At 41.8% G+C, this 22,081-nt stretch overlaps 1 protein-coding gene across 1 annotated transcript in view; it reads left to right on the top strand.

Moving 5' to 3' along the window:
• The window catches only part of LOC132384545 (myosin light chain kinase, smooth muscle-like), a 74,537-nt gene extending 53,623 nt beyond the window's left edge, over positions 1-20,914 (top strand). The window contains exons 12-17 of the mRNA XM_059955711.1: positions 179-302; positions 4,623-4,775; positions 6,284-6,404; positions 9,473-9,569; positions 11,766-11,903; positions 14,715-20,914. Coding sequence (XP_059811694.1) covers positions 179-302; positions 4,623-4,775; positions 6,284-6,404; positions 9,473-9,569; positions 11,766-11,903; positions 14,715-14,941 — 860 coding nt within the window. The 3' untranslated portion in view covers positions 14,942-20,914. The remainder of the gene's footprint in view (positions 1-178; positions 303-4,622; positions 4,776-6,283; positions 6,405-9,472; positions 9,570-11,765; positions 11,904-14,714) is intronic.
• Positions 20,915-22,081: the final 1,167 nt, after the last annotated feature.

Raw genomic sequence — 22,081 nt, 5'->3', positions numbered from 1 at the left:
GAGATGACAAGAACAAAACCTAGGCCTTTAACTTTTAATTAATATCTAACTTGCGCTGTTCTGAGTTCAAGGCCATTGCTGCTCAGTTTCTTGGACAGTGATCCAGCTCCATATACTGGTATTGTGTGGTATTGCAGATTACCCGAACACTACTTGCTTTTGCTCTCCTTCTCTGCAGATGCAAATGATGTGATGAAAGTCCTGTTTGGGACACCAGAGTTTGTGGCACCAGAGGTCATCAATTACGATCCAGTAGGATTCCCCACAGATATTTGGAGCATTGGTGTCATCTGTTATATCCTGTAAGTGAACATAGCTATTGTAGAAAGAAGATCAAATCATCATCACCACCGAGACATAGCTAGCTCTATTCTTCATTGTCAGATTTGTTTTCTTCTAAAATCTACTTAATCTTGATTTTTTACCTGGTCCCCTGTACTAGTAACAGCCTCTGATTTAATACACTTGTTGTGGTTTGTTACTAGGCAACCTAGCTTCTCAACAAGGTATTACTGAGAGATCCAACACTCATTTGCAATATGTATAACTTTGGTCTTCAGGCCTTGGTGAGAACAGCTTTCTCCTCCACTGCAATGCCACATGATGGGAAAAAGGTCTTCAAACCTTGTGGGTAAACATCTTAATTCTAATTCCCATTCACATCCTGATGTGTCGATCCATGGCCTCCTCTTGTGCCAAGATGAGACCGCCATCAGGGTGGAGGAGCAGCACCTTATATTCTATCTTGGTAGCCTCCAACCTGATGGCACGAATATCGATTTCTCCTTTCAGTAAAATAAAAATTTCAACCCCCTCCTCTTTTACTCTATTCCCTACACTGGCCTTTTACTCTTCTTACCTACCTATCACTTCCCCCGGGACCCTCCACCTCTCCTTTCCCTTATGGTCCACTCTGCTCTCCTATCAGATTCCTTCTTCCCCAGTCCTTTCCCTTTCCGACCCACCTGGCTCCACATATCACCTTGCAGCTGGCTGCCTTCCCCTCTTCTCACCTTTTTATTCTGGTGTCTTCCCCCTTCCTTTCCAGTCCTGAAGAGGAGTCTCAGCCTGAGACATCGACTGTTTATTCATTTCAATGGATGTTGACTGACCTGCTGAACTCCTCCAGCATTTTCTGTGTGTTGCTTCAAACCTTGATCCTTTTCGCAGTAGTGTTTTTATTATTCTTACAGTGAGGTCCGTTTGTAGTGTTGAAGTTGCTTCATGGTCGACACGTTTATTGGCAACATTAGGGAAATGGGGCCGTGGAGGAGCCTGGACTGGGGAACATTGTTGTCAAAATGACATCTGAGTTGTCCCACACATCTGGGCGCCAGCTGTGGCTCACTCTCCCAGTCACAGATTCGGATGATCCATTTTCCACCTGGCCAAAGAACAAATAATTCTGCCTGTTGCAATCCTGATGTGCTGAATTTTGGATGCAATGCTAGATGTCAGCCTTGTTTCCCACTGGGTGGATGTAGAAATAATCCGATGCCGTCTTGCAGGAAAGCAAGGCGTCCTGATGTCAGGGCAAACAGGTCGGGAAGTTCCATAAGACCATAAGACATAGGAGCAGAATTAGGCTATTCAGCCCATTGTGTCTGTTCTGCCATTCCATCATGGCTGATCCTGGATCCACTCAACCCCATACACCTGCCTTCTCACCATATCCTTTGATGCCCTGACCAATCAGGAAACAGACAACTCCGCCTTAAATATATCCACAGACTTGGCCTCCACCGCAGACTGTGGCAGGGTGTTCCACAAATTTACTGCCCTCTGGCTAAAAAAAATCCCCCTACCTCTGTTCTAAAGGGTCTCTCCTCAGTTTTGAGGCTGTACCCTCTAGTTCTGGATACCTGCACCATAGGAAACATCCTCTGCACATCCACCCTATTAAGTCCTTTCAACATTTGGTAGTTTTCAATGAGATTCCCTTGCATTCTTCTAAATTCCAGTGAGTACAGGCCCAAAGCTGCCAAACACTCCTCATATGTTAACCCTTTCATTCCCAGAATCATCCTCACGAACCTCCTCTGGACTCTCTCCCATGACAACACAACCTTTCTGAGATATGGGGCCCAAAACTGTTGACAATACTCCAAGTGTAGCCTGAGTAGTGTCTTATAAAGGCTCAGAATTATCTGCTTGCTATTCTCCTTGAAGTAAATGCCAACATTGCATTTTCCTTGTTTACCACAAACTCAACCTGTAAATTAACCTTCTGGGAGTCTTGCACGAGGACTCCTAAGTCCCTCTGGGCTGCTAATGTTTGAACCCTCCCCGTTTAGATAAAAGTCTGCAGTATTGTTCCTTTTACCAAAATGCATTACAATACATTTCCTAACACTGTATTCCATCTGTCACTTTTTTGCCCATTCTTCTAATTAAGAAGTTATGCTGCAATCTCATTGCTTCCTCAGCACTTGTATCATCTGCAAGCTTCACATCATCTGTAAACTTTGCCACAAAGCCATCAATTCCATTATCTAAATCATTGACAAACAATGTGAGAAGTAGTGGTCCCAATACTGACCCCTGAGGAGCACCACTAGTCACTGGCAGCCAACCAGAAAAGGCCCCCTCTATTCCCACTTGCTACCTCCTGTCTGTCAGCCATTTCTCTATCTATGTCTGTATCTTTCCTGTAACGCCATAGGACTTTACCTTGTTAAGCAGCCTCATGTGTGGCACCTTATCAAATGCCTCCTGAAAATCCAAGTAAATGATATCCGCTGCCTCTCCTTTGTCCACCCTACTTGTTACTTCCTTGAAGAACTCAAACAGATTTTTCAGGCAAGATTTCCCTTTGCAGAAACCATGCTGACTTTGACTTATTTTATGATTAATCTCTAAGTACCTCAAAACCTCATCCTTAATATGGACTCCAACCCTTCCCCGCCCACTGAAGTTCGGCTAAATGGCCTATAATTTTCTTCCTTTTCCCTTCTTCCCTTCATTTGCTGTTCTAAGTTATTTAGGTGAGTGATAGAATCTGGGATCTGTTGGGAGATGTGATGATGAGATTGTGGAAAAATGAAATAGGTTTAGGGTAGGATTTGTGTCAATATTCCTTTATGGTTGATATGAATTCAGAGAACTGAAGAGCCTGTTTCCATCCTGTATCCTCATGTGTCTGTGTCTAAAACTGTTGAAAACAAGTTAGAGTCATAGAAAAGCACAGCACAGAAACAGGCCCTTTGTCCCATCTAGTCCATGCTGAAGCCATTTAAACTGCCTACTCCCATCAACCTGCACCGGGACCATAGCCCTCCATATCCCTACTATTCATATACCTATCTAAACTTCTCTCAAATATTGAAATTGTGCTCCCATGCACCATTTGTGCTGACAACTTGTTCCACACTCTCACAATCCTCTGAGTGAAGAGGTTTCCTCTCATATTCCTCTCAAATTTATTTGTAGTCCCATTCAACCTCAGTGGAAAAAGCCTGCTTGCATCTATCCTATCTATACCCCTCATAATTTTGTATACCTCTATCAAATCTCTCCTCAATCTTCTCCATTCCAAGGAATAAAGTCCTAACCTATTCAATCTTTTCTTAGTTCTCAAGTTCTCCTTGAAATCTGCTTCTGTTAATGTGGTCAAAGTGAAATAAATTAGCTACCAGGCGTTGTAGTCTAAACTGGAAATTTGCCTCCATTAATGTCACTGGAAGGCAGGTTTTAGATACAGAGCCCAATATGCAGACACCTCTCCATCTACCTCATTATGACCTTGTACCTTATTGTCTACCTAGAACGTAGAACATAGAATAGTACAGTACAGTACAGTACAGGCCCTTCAGCCCACAATGTTATGCCGACCTTTTAACCTACTCCAAGATTAATCTAACCATTCACATAGTCCTTTATTTTTCTTTCATCCATGCATCTATCTAAGAGTTTTGTAAATATCCCGAGTATGTCCGCCTCTAGCACTATCCCTGGTAGGGCATTCCATGTATCTACCATTCTCTGTGTGAAAGAAACCTACTTCTGACATTCCCCTCTATACTTTCCTCCAAACACCTTGAAATTATGCCTTTGTGTATTAGCCATTGCGACTCTGGGAATAAGACTCCGGTTGTCCATTCTATCTATGTCTCTTATCTTATGCAACTCTATCAAGTCACCTCTCATCCTCCTTCACTCCAAAGAGAAAAGCCCTAGCTCGCTCAGCCTACCCTCATAAAACATGTTCTCTCTTACAGACAGCATCCTGGGAAATCTCCTCTGCAGCGTCTCTGAAGCTTCCACCTTCACGTGAAGCTACCACATGAGGCGACTAGAACTGAACACACTACACTTCCACTCCATTTTCTCTGTAATTATTTTACTTAATTCTCCATTCTGTTATTTCATTCACTAGTGCCACCTCAGGGCACTGTAATTAATTGATGTGTATACATGCAATGCAAGACATGTGATAATCCTAAACCCAATTCCAATTCGATTGCCCATCTCACAAGCAGAGAGTTTCTGCCCTTCCACACACTGTTTACAGAGTGATGTTGTATTTTTCATTCTGCAAAAATGACTACAGATTTAAAGAACTTCATGAGTTGTAAACTGCCGTTGGATATCAGAATTTGAGTGTGAACCTTGTTCAATTGCAGGCTGAGTGGCTTGTCTCCGTTCCAAGGTGACAATGACTCCGAGACCCTAAGTAATGTTACTGCTGCTTCTTGGGAATTTGATAAGGACGCATTTGCTGAGATCTCTGAAAATGCAAAGAATTTTATCACTTGTTTGTTACAGAAGGATATGAGGTAAAGAAACTTCTCAAATGTTCCTTTGTAACTCTTCTCTGGATCTACAGCTTCCCATATCCGGTATTATGGATAGGTCTCATTTCTCTGGCAACTTCCTGTAAAACTCTGAGAATTTTACAGTTGATATTAAACCACTGACATGTTAGTTAGGGCCGTGGGTTCACTGCTCTTCAAGTACATTTTTCCTCCTGTACCTCCATCTCAGGGAAAGGGAGTTGGTGCGCCCATATGATTCAGACATGAGAGGGGATTCTGTCATTGAATCTATCACTCTGAGGACAATGATTTCTAAACTGATTTGAAACTACCTAGGCTCTATTTTGTTTTGCATGCTTACAGACTTACAGGTTTAACATCACTGGCATATGTCATAAAATTTGTTGTTATGCAACAGCAGTACATTAGTACATTGCAATACATAACAATAAAAACTGGAAGTGTATGTATGTATATATATGAGAAAGTTATATTAAATAAGTAGTGCAAAAAGAGAAAAAAAAGTAGTGAGGTAGTGCTCATGGGTTCAATGTCCATTTAGAAATCTGATAGCAGAGGGAAGGAAGCTATTACTGGAATGCTGAGTATATACCTTCAGGCTCCTGATCCTCAATCCTGATAGTAACAAAGCGAAGGGGGCATGTCCTGGGTGATGAGGATCAATGATGGATGCCGCCTTTTTGAGGCATTGCTCCTTGAAGATGTCCTGGTTGCCGGGGAGGCTAGTGCCCATGTTGGAGCTGACAGAGTTCACAACTTCCTGCAGTTTATTTCAATCCTGTGCATTGCCCACCACCACCCCCCCCCCAAACCAGACAGTGATGCAGCCAGTTAGAATGCTCTGCACTGTACATTTGTAGAAATTTGCAAGTGTTTTAGCGACATACCAAATCTCCTCAAACTCCTAATGAAATAAAGTCACTGTCTTGCCTTCTTTGTAACTGCATCGATATGTTGGGCCCAGGGTAGATCCTCAGAGCCACTGACACCCAGGGACTGGAAACTGCTCACCCTCTCCACTTTTGATCCCTTGATGAAAACTGGTATGTGTCCCTTCATCTTACCCTTCTGAAGTCCATAATCATCTCTTCGGTCTTACTGATGTTGAGTGCCAGGTTGTTGTTGTGACACCACTCAACTAGCTGATCTAGCTTGTTCCTACACATGTTCTCATCACCATCTGAAATTCTGCCAACAATAGAAGTGCTGTCAGCAAACTTATAGATGGTGTTTGAGCTGTGGCTCAGTCACGGGTGTAGATAGACTAGAGTAGTGGGCTAAGCACATACCCCTGAGGTGCATTGGTGTTGATTATCACAATGAAACTGATTGCCCTGATCTAAACCTTGTTGTTGCCTCTGGAGTGTAAGCATTGTATCAAAGATTTAGGTAAACTTAAGCAATTTGGTCTCCTGTATCTTTAATATTATTACAAGTTGGCCAACAGCTCTGTTTTATTTGGCAAGTGCCTGGTATATTTAACTTTATGATCATTATCTTGTATCTAGAAAACGTTTAACCAGTGGAGACTGCCTAAACCACCCATGGCTTCAGATCATGGAGAAAGGTTCAGCCAAGATGCTGTCAAAGGCGAGAATGAAACGGTTCCTAGCCAGGCAGAAATGGCGGGTAAGGACCTCAGCAGTAACTTGGAGGCTGCTTTGCTCTCCTTCCAATTGAAAATAAGACATGGATCCAAAGAACTGGGCCTGTGGCAAGATTAAAGAAGGAGACTTTTCAAGTGACCAAAGTCAGGATCAAACCTGGAGCTGTGAAACAACAACACTGTGTGGTGTGCCATGTTTCTGCTGAATAGGTTTTGGGAAATCTATTTGATATGAAGGCTGGCAAGAAATGTGGCACAGGTTACCAAAAAAAAACAGATGTTGAAATATAAATTACAAACATGGCCCGAAACTTCTCCAAGGATCAATCTGATCTATTGACTTTGCCTTTTAAGGGTAATGCCAAGGTCTAAGTAAAGGAATCAGTAATCACTTTATCTGGCTGGTTCCAAAAGAGCTTACAGCAGAACCCTTACTGAAATCCATGTCCCTGATAGCATCCTCTTATGCCTAAAGGCTTTTGGATTCTACCTGAAGACCATTTTCTAATGCACCAGCTACTTTCCTGATTATCTGGGAATATGCACTGCCTTATTCTGGGTATCTTCTTTAATTTAATGAAAGTGTTTAGAATTAAAAGGGACTTCGATTGAGTGGAATGAAATAAGTTTTTTATTCCCTTGCAACAAACCATAAGCAAAAAGCATACATTTAAGATCATTGGCAAAATAAGCAGATAGGATGAAGGAAAGAGTGCTTTTTCAAAACTGGTTTTACAACTAAAATTCAATGCCTAGGAGCCTAGGAGAGAGGAAGCAGATTCAAAAATACTTTTATAAAGGCAAATTAATTCTAACATAAAATGGAACTACTTGCATAGTTATGGGGAAAACACAAAGGAAGGAACTCTTTGGAAAGCAATCACTTTCTCAGGACCCCACTAAAGAGCACTGGGCCATTGTTGCCGACACCATCACTGACCTTATTAACTCTAAGGATCTCCCATCCACTGCCACCAACCTCATAGTTCTCAAACCCCACTCCTCCCATTTCTACCTCCTACCCAAGATCCACAAACCTGCCTGTCCAGATAGACCCATTGTTTCAGCTTGTTCCTGTCCCATTGAACAAGGTATGGGATCCAGATGGAGATGGTGGAAGTTATGGAGAATAATGTGCTGGATGCGGAAGCAGACTTTGACTCAGTTTTATCCCCCGGTTCAGTCCATTCCTACCTACATCCATGACACTTCACACGCTCTGGATCTTTTCAATGATTTCAAGTTTCCTGGCCCCCATCATCTTATGTTCACTATGGATGTCCAGTCCCTACCCACCTCCATCCCCCACCAGGAAGGCCTCAAAGCTCTCTGTTTCTTTTTGGACATCAGACCCAATCAGTTCCCCTCAACCACCAATCTCTTCCGTCTGGCAGAACTGGTCCTCACTCTTAATAATTTCTTCTTTGGCTCCTCCCACTTCCTTCAAACAAAAGTTGTAGCCATGGGCACTCGCGTGGGTCCTAGGTATGCCTAACTTATTGTTGGCTATGTGGAACAGTCTATGTTCCCAGCTTACACTGGTGTCCATCCCCCACTTTTCCAATGTTGAATTGACGACTGCATTGGTGCTGCTTCCTGCACCCATGTGGAGCTCGTCAACTTCATCATCTTTGCCTCCAACTTCCACCCTGCCCTCAAATTTACTTGGTCCATTTCCGACACCTCCCTCCCCTTTCTTGATCACTCTGTCTCTACCTCTGGGAACAGCTTATCTCCTGATGTCTTTTATAAACTCACTGACTGTCACAGCTAACCTGGACTATACATCTCCCGACCCTGTTACATATAACAAAGCCATCCCCTTCTCTCAACTCCTCTGTCTCCACTACATCTGCTCTTAGAATGAGGCTTTTCATTCCAGAACTAAGGAGATGTCCTCCTTCAAAGAAAGGGGCTTCCCTTCCTCCACCATTAATGCTGCCCTGAACCCCATCTATTCCATTTTGCCCACATCTGCCTCACCCCATCCTCCCACCATCCCACTAGAGACAGGGTTCCTCTTGTCCTTACCTACTATCCAACAGCTTCCATGTCCATTACATAATTCTCCGTAATTTCCACTATCTCCAATGGGACCCCAACATCAAGCACATCCTTCCCTCCTCCCACTTCCTGTTTTCTGCAGGGATTGCTCCCTTAGCAACTCCCTTGTCCATTTATTCCTGCCCATTGGCACTTATCCTTGCAAGCAAAACAGGCGCTGTACCTGCCCCAACATCTCCTCGCTCACTAACATTCAGGGCCCCATACACTCCTTCTAGCTGAGACGACACTTCACCTGTGAGCCTGTTGGGGTCATCTACTGTATCTGGTGCTCGTGCTGTGGCCTTCTGTATATCGATGAGACCCGACATAGATTGGGAGATCACTTTGCCGAAAACCTATGCTCCCTCTGCCAGAAAAAGCGGGATCTCCTAGTGGAATTTTAATTCCATTTTCCATATGTCAATCCATGACCTCCTCCACTGTTGTGATGAGGCCCCACTCAGGTTGGAGGAACAGCACCTTATATTCTGTCTGGGTAGCCTCCAACCTGATGGCATGAACATTGATTTCTTGGTAATGTTCCCCCGCCCCCACCGCTCCACAATTCTCCATCTCCTTTTCCCTCTCTCACCTTATCTCCATACCTGCCCATCACCTCCTTCCGGTGCTCCTCCCCCTTCCCTTTCCTCCATTGCCTTCTGTCCTCTCCTATCAGACTCCCCCTCCTCCAGACCTTTATCTCTTTCACCAATCGACTTCCAAGAATTTTACTTCAACCCTCACCCTCCCAGTTTCACCTATTACCTACTACCTTGTACTCTTCCTCCCACCCTCCCACCTTTTTACTCTGTCATCTCATTTTTTCTCTCCAGTCCTGATAAAGGGCCTCAGCCTGAAACATTGTCTGTACTCATTTCCATAGATGCTGCCTGGCTTGCTTTTCCAGCATCTGCAGATTTTCTCCTGTTTGTGACTGCACCATTCAATATATTTTGTGCCATGCTTTTGTAGCTATTTTTAGAAAAAGAGGGTGCTTTTATTTGTTGAGAAGTTTAAAGTGTTATGCATTTTTTTATCATTTCAGAAAGCAGGCAAGGTACTACTCGCTCTCAAAAGACTGGCTTTCCCATTAAACAAGCATGATGATGCAGAATCTGTGGCTGATTCTCCAGACAAAAATGGTAATCCAATGAGTTTCAGTTCAAAGTCAATCATACTGTAGGGCAGCTACCACTTTGTTCTTTATCCTTGTTTACTTTCTGTTCTCCTTTGAGCAATGATCTAACCTTATAGTGACCTGTGGGGAATCCTTACTTACTGCCTGTTACACCGCTGGCATTCAGGGCAGTAATGAAGATCCTCCATCTCTGACGGCGATGGAGTTTCCTTCAACATGCCAGTAGCTCCTTTTTCACTACTGGCAGTCATGCCAATCCTGGATGGAGACTCAGGAATACCATCACACTCAGATGAAGAAGGATTCCTCATTGCTATTTCCATAACAATTTTGTTTTACCAGTCGGGGTTTTTAGCCCTGAGCTGAACCCCTAAACCTGGAGGACTGGTGGACCACTCATAGTCTGGCCTCTGACCTATTTGGCACGGGTGACCCTACCAAGAGCCAAAGCATAAAGCTCTGACTCCAGTCAACATAGTTCTCTGGGTCATTGATATGCAAACCTCCAAACTATTATAAAGTTTTGGTTCTCTTGGTGGAACCTGTGGGGAATCCATCCACCAAATGTCTTTGCAATCACTCCTAATTAGTTTCCAGGATAAAAGATATCAGTCAGATGTTCCCTGCCCCAGTGACTCCACTCTTTAGTTTAGTTCCTTCATTAGGACATTTATCTTATTGACAACTTTGACTTTAAACTGCTTTTAAGTTACCCAAAATATTGTCCATCCCTGCTACTAATTTGTATGTTCTTGTGTATCTCCAAATATAACTCAAGACTAGGGAACACTTTCAAACCTGACCATAATAGCCAGAAAAACAATTCTTTGCTGTCCCCTTGGTTATTGTTGACACTTGTGTGTGAAGCATTAATGCAGAAAATGTCATTGAGCACATACAGTGGTGTCAAACACCTTGTTTGTGAAAAATTCTATCTGTGAAATACCCAAGTGTTGAACATAGCATTCTGTTACAGTTTCAGTTGTCATGCGATAGGAAGGATGTGATTGTGCTGGAGAAAATGGAGAGGAGATTCACCAGCATGCTACCTGTATTAGCAGACTTGAAAATTCACAGCAAGTTTATTATCAAAGTACATATATGTCACCATATACAACCCTAAGATTAATTTTCTTGTGGGCATACTCAATAAATCTATAGAATAATAACCATAATAGGTTAAATGAAAGACCGCACCAACATGAGTGTTCAGCCAATGTGCAGAAGACTGCAAACTGTGCAAATACAAAAAGAAAGAAATAATAACTATTGAGAACATGAGAAGATGAGTCCTTGAAAGCGAGTCCATTGGTTGTGGGGACATTTCAGTGATGGGGTAAGTGAAGTTGAGTCAAGTTATTCTCACTGGTTCAGGAACCTGATGGCTGAGGGGTAATAACTGTTCCTGAACCTGGTGGTGGGAGTCCCGAGGCTGTTGTACCTCCTTCCCGATGGCAGTGACAAAGAGAGGGCATGGTCTGGGTGGTGGGGGTTCTTGATGATGGAGGCAGGTTTCCTGCAACAACACTCCTTGTGGATGTGCTCATTGGTGGGGAGGGCTCTATCCATGATAGACTGAGCCGTATTCACGACCTTTTATAGGATTTTCCACTCAAGAGTATTGGTGTTTCCATACCAGACTTCAGTTATGGGGAGAGTTTGGATAGGTGAGACTTATTTTCACTAGAGAGGAGGCAGCTGAGAGGTGACCTGATATATAAAGTTATGAATGGCAAAAATAAAGTAGTCACAATCTTTTTCCCATGCTTGAGGTATCAAAAACAAGTGGGCATATCCTTAAGGTGAGAGGAAAGAGTTTAAAAGGAGTTCTGAGTGGTATGTATTTTACACAGACACTGTCAGAGAAGATTGTGGAATTAGATACAGTTACTATTTTTAAGGGATATTTGGATGGGTACTTAAATAGACAAAACACTGGAAATGGAAATTGGGATTAGGGTAGAATCTATGTAAGAATCTCCTAGGCCATTATCAAGTTCCAAGGAGCCTACTTTCCTTTAGGTGGGTTCCTTTAACCTTGCTACTTACTGTCACCACCCAAGACTGATGTACTTGGAGACAGTGAAAATAAAGGAGTCCACCCACTCCCTGGATCAAGGAAAGATGATTATTGTCCGTGAGTGTACACTGGAGGTCACTTAACATCCTTTCTTCACTGTCTTTCGTTTTTGTTTTTCAGTGTTGAGTCCAACTCAACACGAGAAGGTGTTGTCTCTCATGGATGAGCAAATTCAGAGGAAACCATTGTTCACCAAAGCCCTGAAGGATTCGGAAGAGCTTGAAGGCAGCGCATCCTGTTTACAATGTCACATTGAGGGTGAGTGCTTCTTCAACTATCAGTTCTTAATTATAGAGAAGAGCCTTGGTATTGTTGTGTTGCTATTCACGACAAATGATATTTGCAGATACTACCTCTTTCTGTCGGATGAGACTTCAGTAACTTATTTGTGCTTCTTTTCAAGTTTGAAGGTGGTTCATATGTTGCAGTTGTATAAAGGAGGGGCTTGCATTTATACAGACCTTCTGTGATATCGAGATGTTGAAAGTGCTTTACACCACTGATGAATTTGTATTGAAACTTATGCCTTTCAATTATGTTGTAATTCTTCAGACTGTTTAAGCACTTGCACTTAAAGATAATTAAAATCTATCTATGCAAAATCAAAATTATAGGTTGACAGTAGTACTACTTAGAGGAAAGGTGCTTCACTTCACGGCATCTGCATATGTGCATACTTGGTGTGTACCTATAAATTTCATCCTCTGTGTAATTGACACAACTGGATCTGCTGAGTCAGTTGGAAAGTTAGCAGTGCAGAGATGAAGAAATATATAAGGCCCTCACAATCTCAGCTCTCAGTCCCGAGCAGTGCTTACAACATGATTGTTACAATTTGCACATGGACTGATGAATGGTGTGGGCTCCGAGGAGGTAGAGCTCTGGAAGGTTAAAACTACTCCTGTCAATTAAAGGGCCCATCCTTCCCTGGGAGTACTGTCACAGATCCAGAACATCATACCATTCCTTACGATATGCACCAGTGTTGGCTCCACATCTGCAAAAATTCCCCCAATCACACCTGTAGAGACTGCTCGATCTGCGATTGGTACTCCATGATGATGTCCCTCTTGGTTGTCTTTCTAACCTCAGACTTTCTCCTTATCACTACCCTCTCAGTTCCTTTAATCTTTTAACTTCTTCCCCTTTCTCCTTCAGGGTCATACTCCAAATCCCCAATATCCTCAGTCCTCCTCTACCATAGCTTCCCTATTGGGAAAATACTGAAAGTGATGTGCAATTAATGTTGTGATATAGTAAAGGTTGCAAGCAAATTGTTCAAAGTGTGTACCCACAAATGATAATGTGACAATTACCAGAAAGTCCTACAGGAACAGGACATCAAGAGGAACCGCCTTGCTCTTCAAAATGGTACCATAAGATGCATCTGCAATATGCACCTCCCTCCATACACCATCAGTGCCTATTTTTTGTTCTTACGTCTTGAGAAGGCACAAATCTGACCCTTCATTGACTCTTTCACTTTCTGTAACTATTCAGCTATTGCTAGAATCGAGTTTAGACCTTTTTGCAAACAAATTGGATATTGTGGCTGAATTCTTTTTGTTTTATTATATAGAAATAGAATTTTAACTAGGTTTAGAGCTAGTACTGGTGAATTGTCACTGAATGTCTTTCCCATTGTTTTCAGTAATTAGGAAATTCTGACTGGCAAGTTGAAAATCCTCCTGTGTGTTTCAGGGTTTCCTCTTATTGGTTCTGAGCTTTTCACTGTGGTCTGCCCGATTAAAGCTGATGATTTAATGTTCTTTTTAAATTGGTGGTCATTTCATTTTTTTCTAAATGTAACACTTACCCAACAGGCTGGCGTATGTCTAAAGGAAAAGGAGATCCAGCCACTCACCAACCCCACCTCCCGTACACGCAGGTGCTGTGAGAATCAAGTTTATGCCGTGTGCGCACACACACCATATCAAACTCACACCAGATACCGTTATAGAATACACTTTAAAGATTTTACTAAAACTAAAAGAGTACTATGCAATACTTTATATATAAAGGAAAAGGAAATAAAGTAAAGGGCGCCAACTTATCAAAGTTCAGTCAGTTTAGTGCACATCGTTGGAGCTCAACCATCGAACCATTCGACCCCTCATCACTTTCCTCCGACCTCCACGTCCTCGTACCTGGGACCACCCCCGGTGGTCGACCGAGCAGTGCAGCGCACGTCCACCTTCCTCGGCGTCTTCTTCACGACTCCCCTGAAAAGACCACAAAAACCCCCAAGCTCCCAGCCTCACAAGACAAAATAACATTCCCCATTGGTTAACAAATGAATACAGTCCCCATATCAGTAAGTCCAAAGCTAAACAACTGCGAGAGAAAATACTTATCAAACATAAAAGCATTCCTACTCTAGCAAACCAAAGAAGCCATTTTGATTAACATACACAGTACATTGTACATAAAGTAACAAACAGCTTCACTCTATTAGATTCCAGTAAAGAGCAGATTAAAGAACTAATGCTCTAAACCAAAAAAATGCATTGATATTTTTATTTATATATTCTGATTGTTGCTTGTTCCATAGAATGACAGAAAGCTCATCTGGATAATTATCTTCCATAATTATAAGTGAAAACTCTCATTATTTAGAGGGACTTTACACAAAATGGCAGCACCTTTTCCCTCATAAGTTAGTGGGTTTCATAAGTCGTCAGTTGCTGCAATTCTCTGGGATGTTTCCTAAAATACTTGTTTCATTTTTCTTGTGTTATATAATATCACTTCATCTGGATGGCATTGGCAGTGAACCAATTTGTTAACCATGTATGCAGATTTAAAATGTTAGATTTCTCTCCCCGCAGATGTTGACTTACTTGATGTTTTTTGCTGTTTTTGTTTTTGCTTCGGATTTCCATCATCTGGAGTTTTTTTGACTTTATGCATCTTCTAAGTTTAGGGAGGGAGGTAACGGGTGGGTGGGATTCAGAAATATTTTGTAATGTGATCATAGATTGAACTTTAAACTAGACGCCAACATTTGGATTAAGTTCTGGGGAAAGGTTCTTTGAAAGTCATCCTCTGCCCATTTCTGTTCTGATTCAGGTTATCCTGACCCTGAGGTGATTTGGTACAAAAATGGTGATCCACTCACTGAGTCGTCACATTATCAGATAGACTATCAAGAGGATGGGACCTGCTCACTGATCATCACGAATGTCACTCAGAAAGACTCTGGGAATTACACATGCAAAGCAATGAATGCATTGGGTGAGAAGACTTGTTCAGCCAGATTGATTGTTTACCCCCTGGAGCTGGTCCATCGCAGATAGAAACATGGCATCAAGAGATGAACAATTGTACAATATGTCTGCTACCCAGAACTCAGTCCTCAGTATCATAATGCACGCAGCAGTTATCAGTGACAGAAGGCAACTAGGTGACTTTTAATGCCCACCATTACTCTTAGGTGAGAGGTTGTTATGGAAACACTGTTAGGTGGGTGTGACCCTCAATGTACACACCACAGCAAAGCATGAAAATTTCAGGGATTGAAAATCAGACTTTCAGCTTTCTCAGTTCTTAGTTTGTGTTGAATGAATAGGCACTGCAGTGTGAGGGCTGCCTTTATAAGCTGTTTCTCAGCCATGATTAGAGCTCATTAAATGCAGACAGGATTAACTTTTCAGGCTTTCAAGCCATTTCACTCGTTCCTTGCAGCCAGATTCTTGCTGTGTCACCTCTTACCTTTGATTTACAGAAGCTGAAGGTTAAGCATTTGATGGCATGATTCCAAAAGTTAGGCACAGGATATTTTAAACAGTTATTGAATAAAATGGTAAAAGTGAACACAACTGCTTTTGTGGTCCAACTCTGGACAACATAGAGGCACTACTGCATCTTTTGAAAAAAGACATTTTAAATGTTTTTTCATGTTTTTAATTTTTTACTGCTTTAAACTAGATGTGTATCCTGTTTAGTTTAGTCTCTGATCTTAGCCTAGGTGAGCAGAGTGCAAAGGCTGTGGCAAAAGCAAGCAGGTGTGCAGTGTCTATCCTAGTGCAGGCACTCTCTGCACCTGGCTTTCAGCCTGAAGATCTGTATCCTAGAAAGGTGAAGAGAAAAGGCTTAAATTAAGGCAAAACATGAGAGAGGACTGTGAAGAAATCATAAGGTTAAACCTTACTCAAATACCACAACAGTTTATGCAGAGTGATCTCATCACCGGAATCTCAACAAGTTGTGGGCTCTGCTGGGCTCTGTCACTTCCTGCAGCAGCCCCATAGCAGATGAGAATATGAGATAATCATCCTGTTTCTGAACAGTTAGAACTTGGCCTTTATCTTTAACCACTGACACCAGTCAATAGATCCCATAAGCTGAAGACTTATCAACCTCTGCCTTAAATATACATAAAGGCATGGCCTCCATAACTGCCTGTCGCAAAGAATTTCACAGATTCACTACTCCCTGACTAAAGAAATTTCTTCTCATTTCCATTCATAGGAAACATCCCCTCCATATCCACTCTATCAAGTCATTTCACTATCTGTCTGGTTTCAGTAAGGTCACCCCTCATTCTTCTGAACAGCGAATACAGCCCCAGAGACTTCAAACGCTCTTCATATGACAGGCCATTCAATCCTGGAATCATTTTTGTGAACCCTTTAGAACCCTCTCCAGTTTTAGCACATCTTTTCTAAGATAAGGGGCCCAAAACTGCTCACAATACTCCAAATGAGGCCTCAACAGTGTTTTATAAAGTCTCAACATTACATCCCTACTTTTATACTCTAGTCCTCTTGAAATGAATGCTAACATTGCATTTGCCTTCCTCACCACAGACTCACCCTGAAAATTACCCTTTAGGGAATACTACACAAGGACTTCCAAGTCCCTTTGCACTTAAGTTTTTTGTATTTTCTCTCCATTTAGAAAATAGTCAACCCTTTCATTTCTGAAAGTGCATAACCATACACTTCCTGACACTATATTCCATCTATCACTTCTTTGTCCATTCTCCTAATCTGTTTAAGTCCTTCTGAAGCATCTCTACTTCCTCAAAACTACCTGCCCCTCCATCTATCTTCATATAGTCTGCAAACTTTGCCACAAAGCCATCAATTTTATCATCCAAATCATTGACATATGACGTAAAATGAATCAGTCCCAAGACAGACCCCTGAGGAACACCACTAGTCAATGACAGCCAGCCAGAAAAGGCTCCCTTTATTTCCATTCTTTGCCTCCTCCCAACCAGTCACTGCTTTATCCATGCTAGTATCTTTCCTGTAATACCATGGGCTCAGAGCTTGTTAAGCAGCCTCGTCTGTGACACCTTGTCAAACGTCTTCTGAAAATCCAAGCACACAACATCATTTGAATCTCCTTTGTCTATCCTGCTTGTTATTTCCTCAAAGAATTCCAGCAGGTTTGTCAGGCAAGGTTTTCCCCTGAAGAAACCATGCTGACTACGGCCTATTTTATCATGTGCCTCCAAGTACCCTGAAACAACACCCTTAACAATCAACGCCAACATCTTCCCAGCCACTGAGGTCAGACTAACAGGCCTATAATTTCCTTTCTTCTGCCTCTGTCCCTTCTTGAAGTGTGGAGTGACATTTGCAATTTTCCAGTCTTCCAGTACAATTCCAATATCTAGTGGGTCTTGAAAGATTGTTACTTATGCCTCCACAATCTCTTAAGCCACCTCTTTCAGGACCCTGAGGTGTACACCATTTGGTCCAGGTGATGAAGTTACCTTCAGACCTTTCAGTTTCCCAAGAACCTTCTCCCTAGTAATTGTAACATCACGCACTTCATGACCCCTGACACCTGGAACTTCCAGCATATTCTCAGTATCTTCCAGAGTGAAGACTGATGCAAAATACTTATTCAGTTCATCCACCATTTCCTTATCCCCCATTACAACCTCTCCAGCATCATTTTCCAGCAGTCCGATATTCACCATTGCCTCTCGTTTATACTTTGTATCTGAAGAAACTTTTGGTATCCTCTTTAATATTATTAGCTAGCTTATTTTTATATTCCATCTGTACCTTCTTAATTAATTTTTAGTTGCCTTCTGTTAGTTTTTAAAAGCTTCCCAATTCTCCAACCTCCCACTAATATCTGCAGTTTTTTAAGAGCCCTGCACACTTTAATGAAATCTATCTTTTCTAATTTAACAGTCTTGCATTAAAACTCAAATAACAAAATTGTGATCTTCCATCCATGCCATAAAGTTACTCTTAAACCTTGCATGATTAAGCATAAATTGATACCATATTCTATGCAGCTTTGGTTAAGAACTTGCTTGCTTTCAGCTTGTAAAATCTTGATGCAGATTGAGTAACACCCTCCGTAATTCCAACATCTAAAAACCTCTGGAATCCAAATTTTCTTTGAGTTGCTGACATGGTGTCACAAATAGAAAGTTCCACCAGGCACTGGTAAAGTTCCCAGGCAATGCACAGATCTCTGCGCACCATGGACAATTCTGAGAAATGATCTCCCATGTGTAATAAAGAAAAATGTTGTATAGAGCAAACAATGAAGATATCGAAAGATTGTATTGAAAGATTGGTTTCATCACTGTCAGAGTGAACACATGCCACTTAATGGTCTGCTGATCAAGAAACAAGCAAAGGCTATCAAGATGAACTGAAAATCGAAGATAATTGTGAATATTCTGCAGGCTGGTTGCAAAAATTTAAGAATAAGCATGGCATTAAATTTTTAAAGATTTGTGGTGATAAGGTATCTACTAATCACAGAGCAGCAGAGAAATTTATTGATAAGTTTGCCAAGATCATCAGTGATGAAAATCTAACACCCTGAACACTGTTAAGTACATACGTGTGATGAACAAGTGTAAGACAAAGACTGCTTACTGGTAGCACGTAAATTCATAGTTGGAAATTATGGCGATCCCAACTATCTCATTATATATTCCTAAATCCCAAAATACAAGCCTTTTGGATAAGGGGTACTCAACCTGTAAAACAATTGTATTTTGAAAGGGTTTTAATCAGGCATCATAATATCTACTAACATAGTATATTTTTGCATAATTAACATTCTGGAGCTCATGTTATGATACCTGTGCATTGTAAAGAAAGGTTCTTGGGGCAATTTGTATTCAGTGTTATGTCAGAATTCAGCAATAAAGTCAAATATTATGAAGACTTTACAAGTAAAGTTAAATAGTTATCAAATGGCTTTTGCCAACATCAGATGTTGTCATTTTGTCTCTGGTATTTGAGGTCAAGTTTTGTTGTAAAGTTTGGTGCTCTGGTAGAATTCGCCCTCCTGAATTCCTGAGTGTTCTTGACTTAATGCCGCAGTGTACCATCTGCTCCAGTCTTGTCACCAGTTTAGACTGATATTAGCTGAAAAATTCAACTGACAAGCAATAAGGTCTCAAAAGAAGATGGCATCCCTGCTCACATTCGAAAATTGGATGGAGAGAACCTTCAAGTAGCTTCCTCTTCCAATGCTAAGCAGGGGAGGACATGCCAGGGGACCTCCAGATTTTTTCAATTGAGCACCCCAGGAAAGAAAACACTTAATTGTGGGCATCTCTGCTTCCTGCCACAGGGGAATTTATCACCCAGGATTCTCCTCAACCACTTTTCCCAGTGGCCAAGAAGCTGCTTCTCAACATCCTTTGGAAATAATAATTTTATTGACCATCTACTTCTCCATTGACAGCATTCTCACCATTGGCCAGAACCTAAAATGAAACTGGCTCCTCAAATACTTCCCTTCATTTATCATGGTGCACCTTAAAATGCATTCTCCCTGCCTCTGTGCTTAAGAAGCTCAACACAATCAAGGGAAAAGCAGCCTAGTTGATATGCGCCCAAAACACTCCCTCCCTCCAGTGGCTGCAAAACACATTTCAGTTATTTTCTGGGGGTGACCAATGGGACCTCTCCAATGACCACCTGAAAATACCAGGGTGTCAGACTCATTGGTAAACCACCATTGTATTTTTCCCTGGAATTTATGCATCACCCTGGTTTGAAAATATATCTTCATTCTTTCACTCCTGGGCCTAGGTTGTAGACTGTAGTACAACTGCTAGAACCACTGCTTCAGAGTGCAAGAGACCTGGGTTTGATTGCAGAGTGTGTGGGGTTTATCTGCTCTCTCTCTGACCATGGGTTTCTTCTGGATGCTCTGGTTTTCTCTCACCGTGAGGTATGTGGGTTTGTTGACTAATTAGCAACTTAAAATGGCACCTAGCATGTACATGGGTGATAGAGTCTGAGGAAGGTTGCTGACAGCATGGGGAGAATAAAAATGAGGATTACTGCAAATGGATGGTTAATAGCACCTACTTGGTGACCAGACAGGCCTGTTTCCATGCTGTGTCTCTCTATGAGTCAATGGTAAGCATTTCCCTTTGGAATAGTTGGGAAGGGCCAGAGGAATTTGGCCTGCAGACTCTATTCTCGCAACCAAATACTGATGTAAATTTCACCATGAAGCCAGCCTTAGAAATTTTGTCAGCTATATCTTTGAAAAGTTATTAAACGTGAAGTGATAGAAGCTAAGGGAAACTATTTCAGCAGCTCTGCTGAGTAAGTGATTGTGAGGCAGCCCACAATATTGCACATAAGCTACATTCAGCTAACTCTTATCAGTGGGAATAATAAATCCCGGGGAATAACATCATAACAGCACTAAAACTAATGTGTGTTTTCACTGGATGTTCTCGTTTAGTTATAAGAATGGGGGCAGCAATAGTACCACAGCTACCTCACAGTTGCAGTGATTTTGGATGCTGAATATGTTGAGAGAATGGATACTCTGGCTGATTCAGTGAGAGAAAAAGGACTGTGGATGAAAGCTGGGTTTAAATAGGCTGCAGGTGACAAGCTGGAAATGAATGGCAGGTGACTCCTGTCTGCTGAGTGGAGACTGGGAGGTGCCTGTCTGTGCAGGCCTGACAATATGGTTTTTCCCCACATCTGAAAGGCTTTGAGTTGATTGGCTATTGTAAATACACTAGTGTAGATGGGTGATTGAATTGATGGCAACATGGGAAGTCATAGAAAGTTGGCAAAGGATTGATGTTGTTTTGTGAGCAACATTGATCGCTGGACTGAATGCACCATTTGTATCAAATCAACAACAGCAACCTGCATTTAATCATAACCTCTAATTGAAGGAAACAGTTAATCCGACCCTTTTAATGCTCATGTTTTTTTTCCTGCAGTTAATGAATATTTATGCAAAAGAAGACAATCAAACAGATTGTTTTAAATGCTTGTAACTAAATGACATTTTGGCCAAAATAAAAGAAAATAAAGGATTTGATCACAAAAATGTGCAATCCAGAATTAACCAGTGTTGTGCTTTGGAAAGTACAGTGACTAATGAACTCACAGCAAGTACTAACAAGTGACATGAGGTCCTGCAGGTGTTGAAAATCTTAAGCAGCACACAAAATGCTGGAGGAATTCAATGGGTCAGGCAGCAGCAGCAGAGGAAAATGAAAGTCAATGTTTCGGGTCGAGACACAGGTAATAAAAAAGCGCAAAGTGGTAGGGATTGTTGCAAAGTGGGTATTAATGGCTAAAGACTGTTCAGAGACAAGGCATACAATGTTGTATATACACAAACACAGGGGATTCTACATATGCTGGAAATCTTGAGCAACACACAATGCTGGAGGAACTCAACAAATCAGACAGCACCAGTGGAGTGGAATAAACAGGTGATGTTTTGGCTGAGAGCCTTCTTCAGGACTGGAAGAGGGCAGCGGCCAGAATAAGAAGGTAGAGGCAGGGGAAGCAATACAAGCTGGCAGGTGACAGATGAGACCAAGTGAGGAGGAAGGTGTGGTCCGGTTAAACATAAAGGCTTCCTGAACATGGTAAAAATATAAAAATAGAAGGCATTTTCTCTGACTAGACATAGCTTTCAAAAGGAACCAGTACAAAATAATAGGTATTAAGGAGGCATAGTTACAAAGTTAACAAGCTTGGGAAATAAAAGTTCCAGGGAACTCAACTTTTAAAAGAGAAGGCAAAGTAGAGGAGGTAATTTTTCTGAGTCTGAGGTAAAGAATTGTAGGAAGGGATCTTAGCTCAGCAAAAAATTAGAATTTTTTGTGGAGCCAAGAAAGTGCAAGCAGCAGAAAACTTTGATGTAATTTATGTCACCATCATCATTATGTGCCGCGCCATATTATGTGGGTGATGAAGGTCTCATGACCATGATTTTTCTACAGAAGTGGTTTACAATTGCCTTCGTCTGGGCAGTAACTTTACTGGATGAACCCAGCCATTATTAATACTCTTCAGAGCTTGTCCTAAAGAAGGGTCTTGGTTACTCTTTTTCACAGATGCTGCTTGCCCTGCTGAATTGCTCCACCATTATAGACCATAAGAGCAGAATTAGGCCATTCAGCCCATTCCATCATGACTGATCCCAGACCTCACTCAACCCATACACCTGCC

This window comes from Hypanus sabinus, chromosome X1 (genome assembly GCF_030144855.1).
Source record: "Hypanus sabinus isolate sHypSab1 chromosome X1, sHypSab1.hap1, whole genome shotgun sequence".
NCBI lineage: Eukaryota > Metazoa > Chordata > Chondrichthyes > Myliobatiformes > Dasyatidae > Hypanus > Hypanus sabinus.
This window is presented reverse-complemented; position numbering and strand designations above follow the sequence as displayed.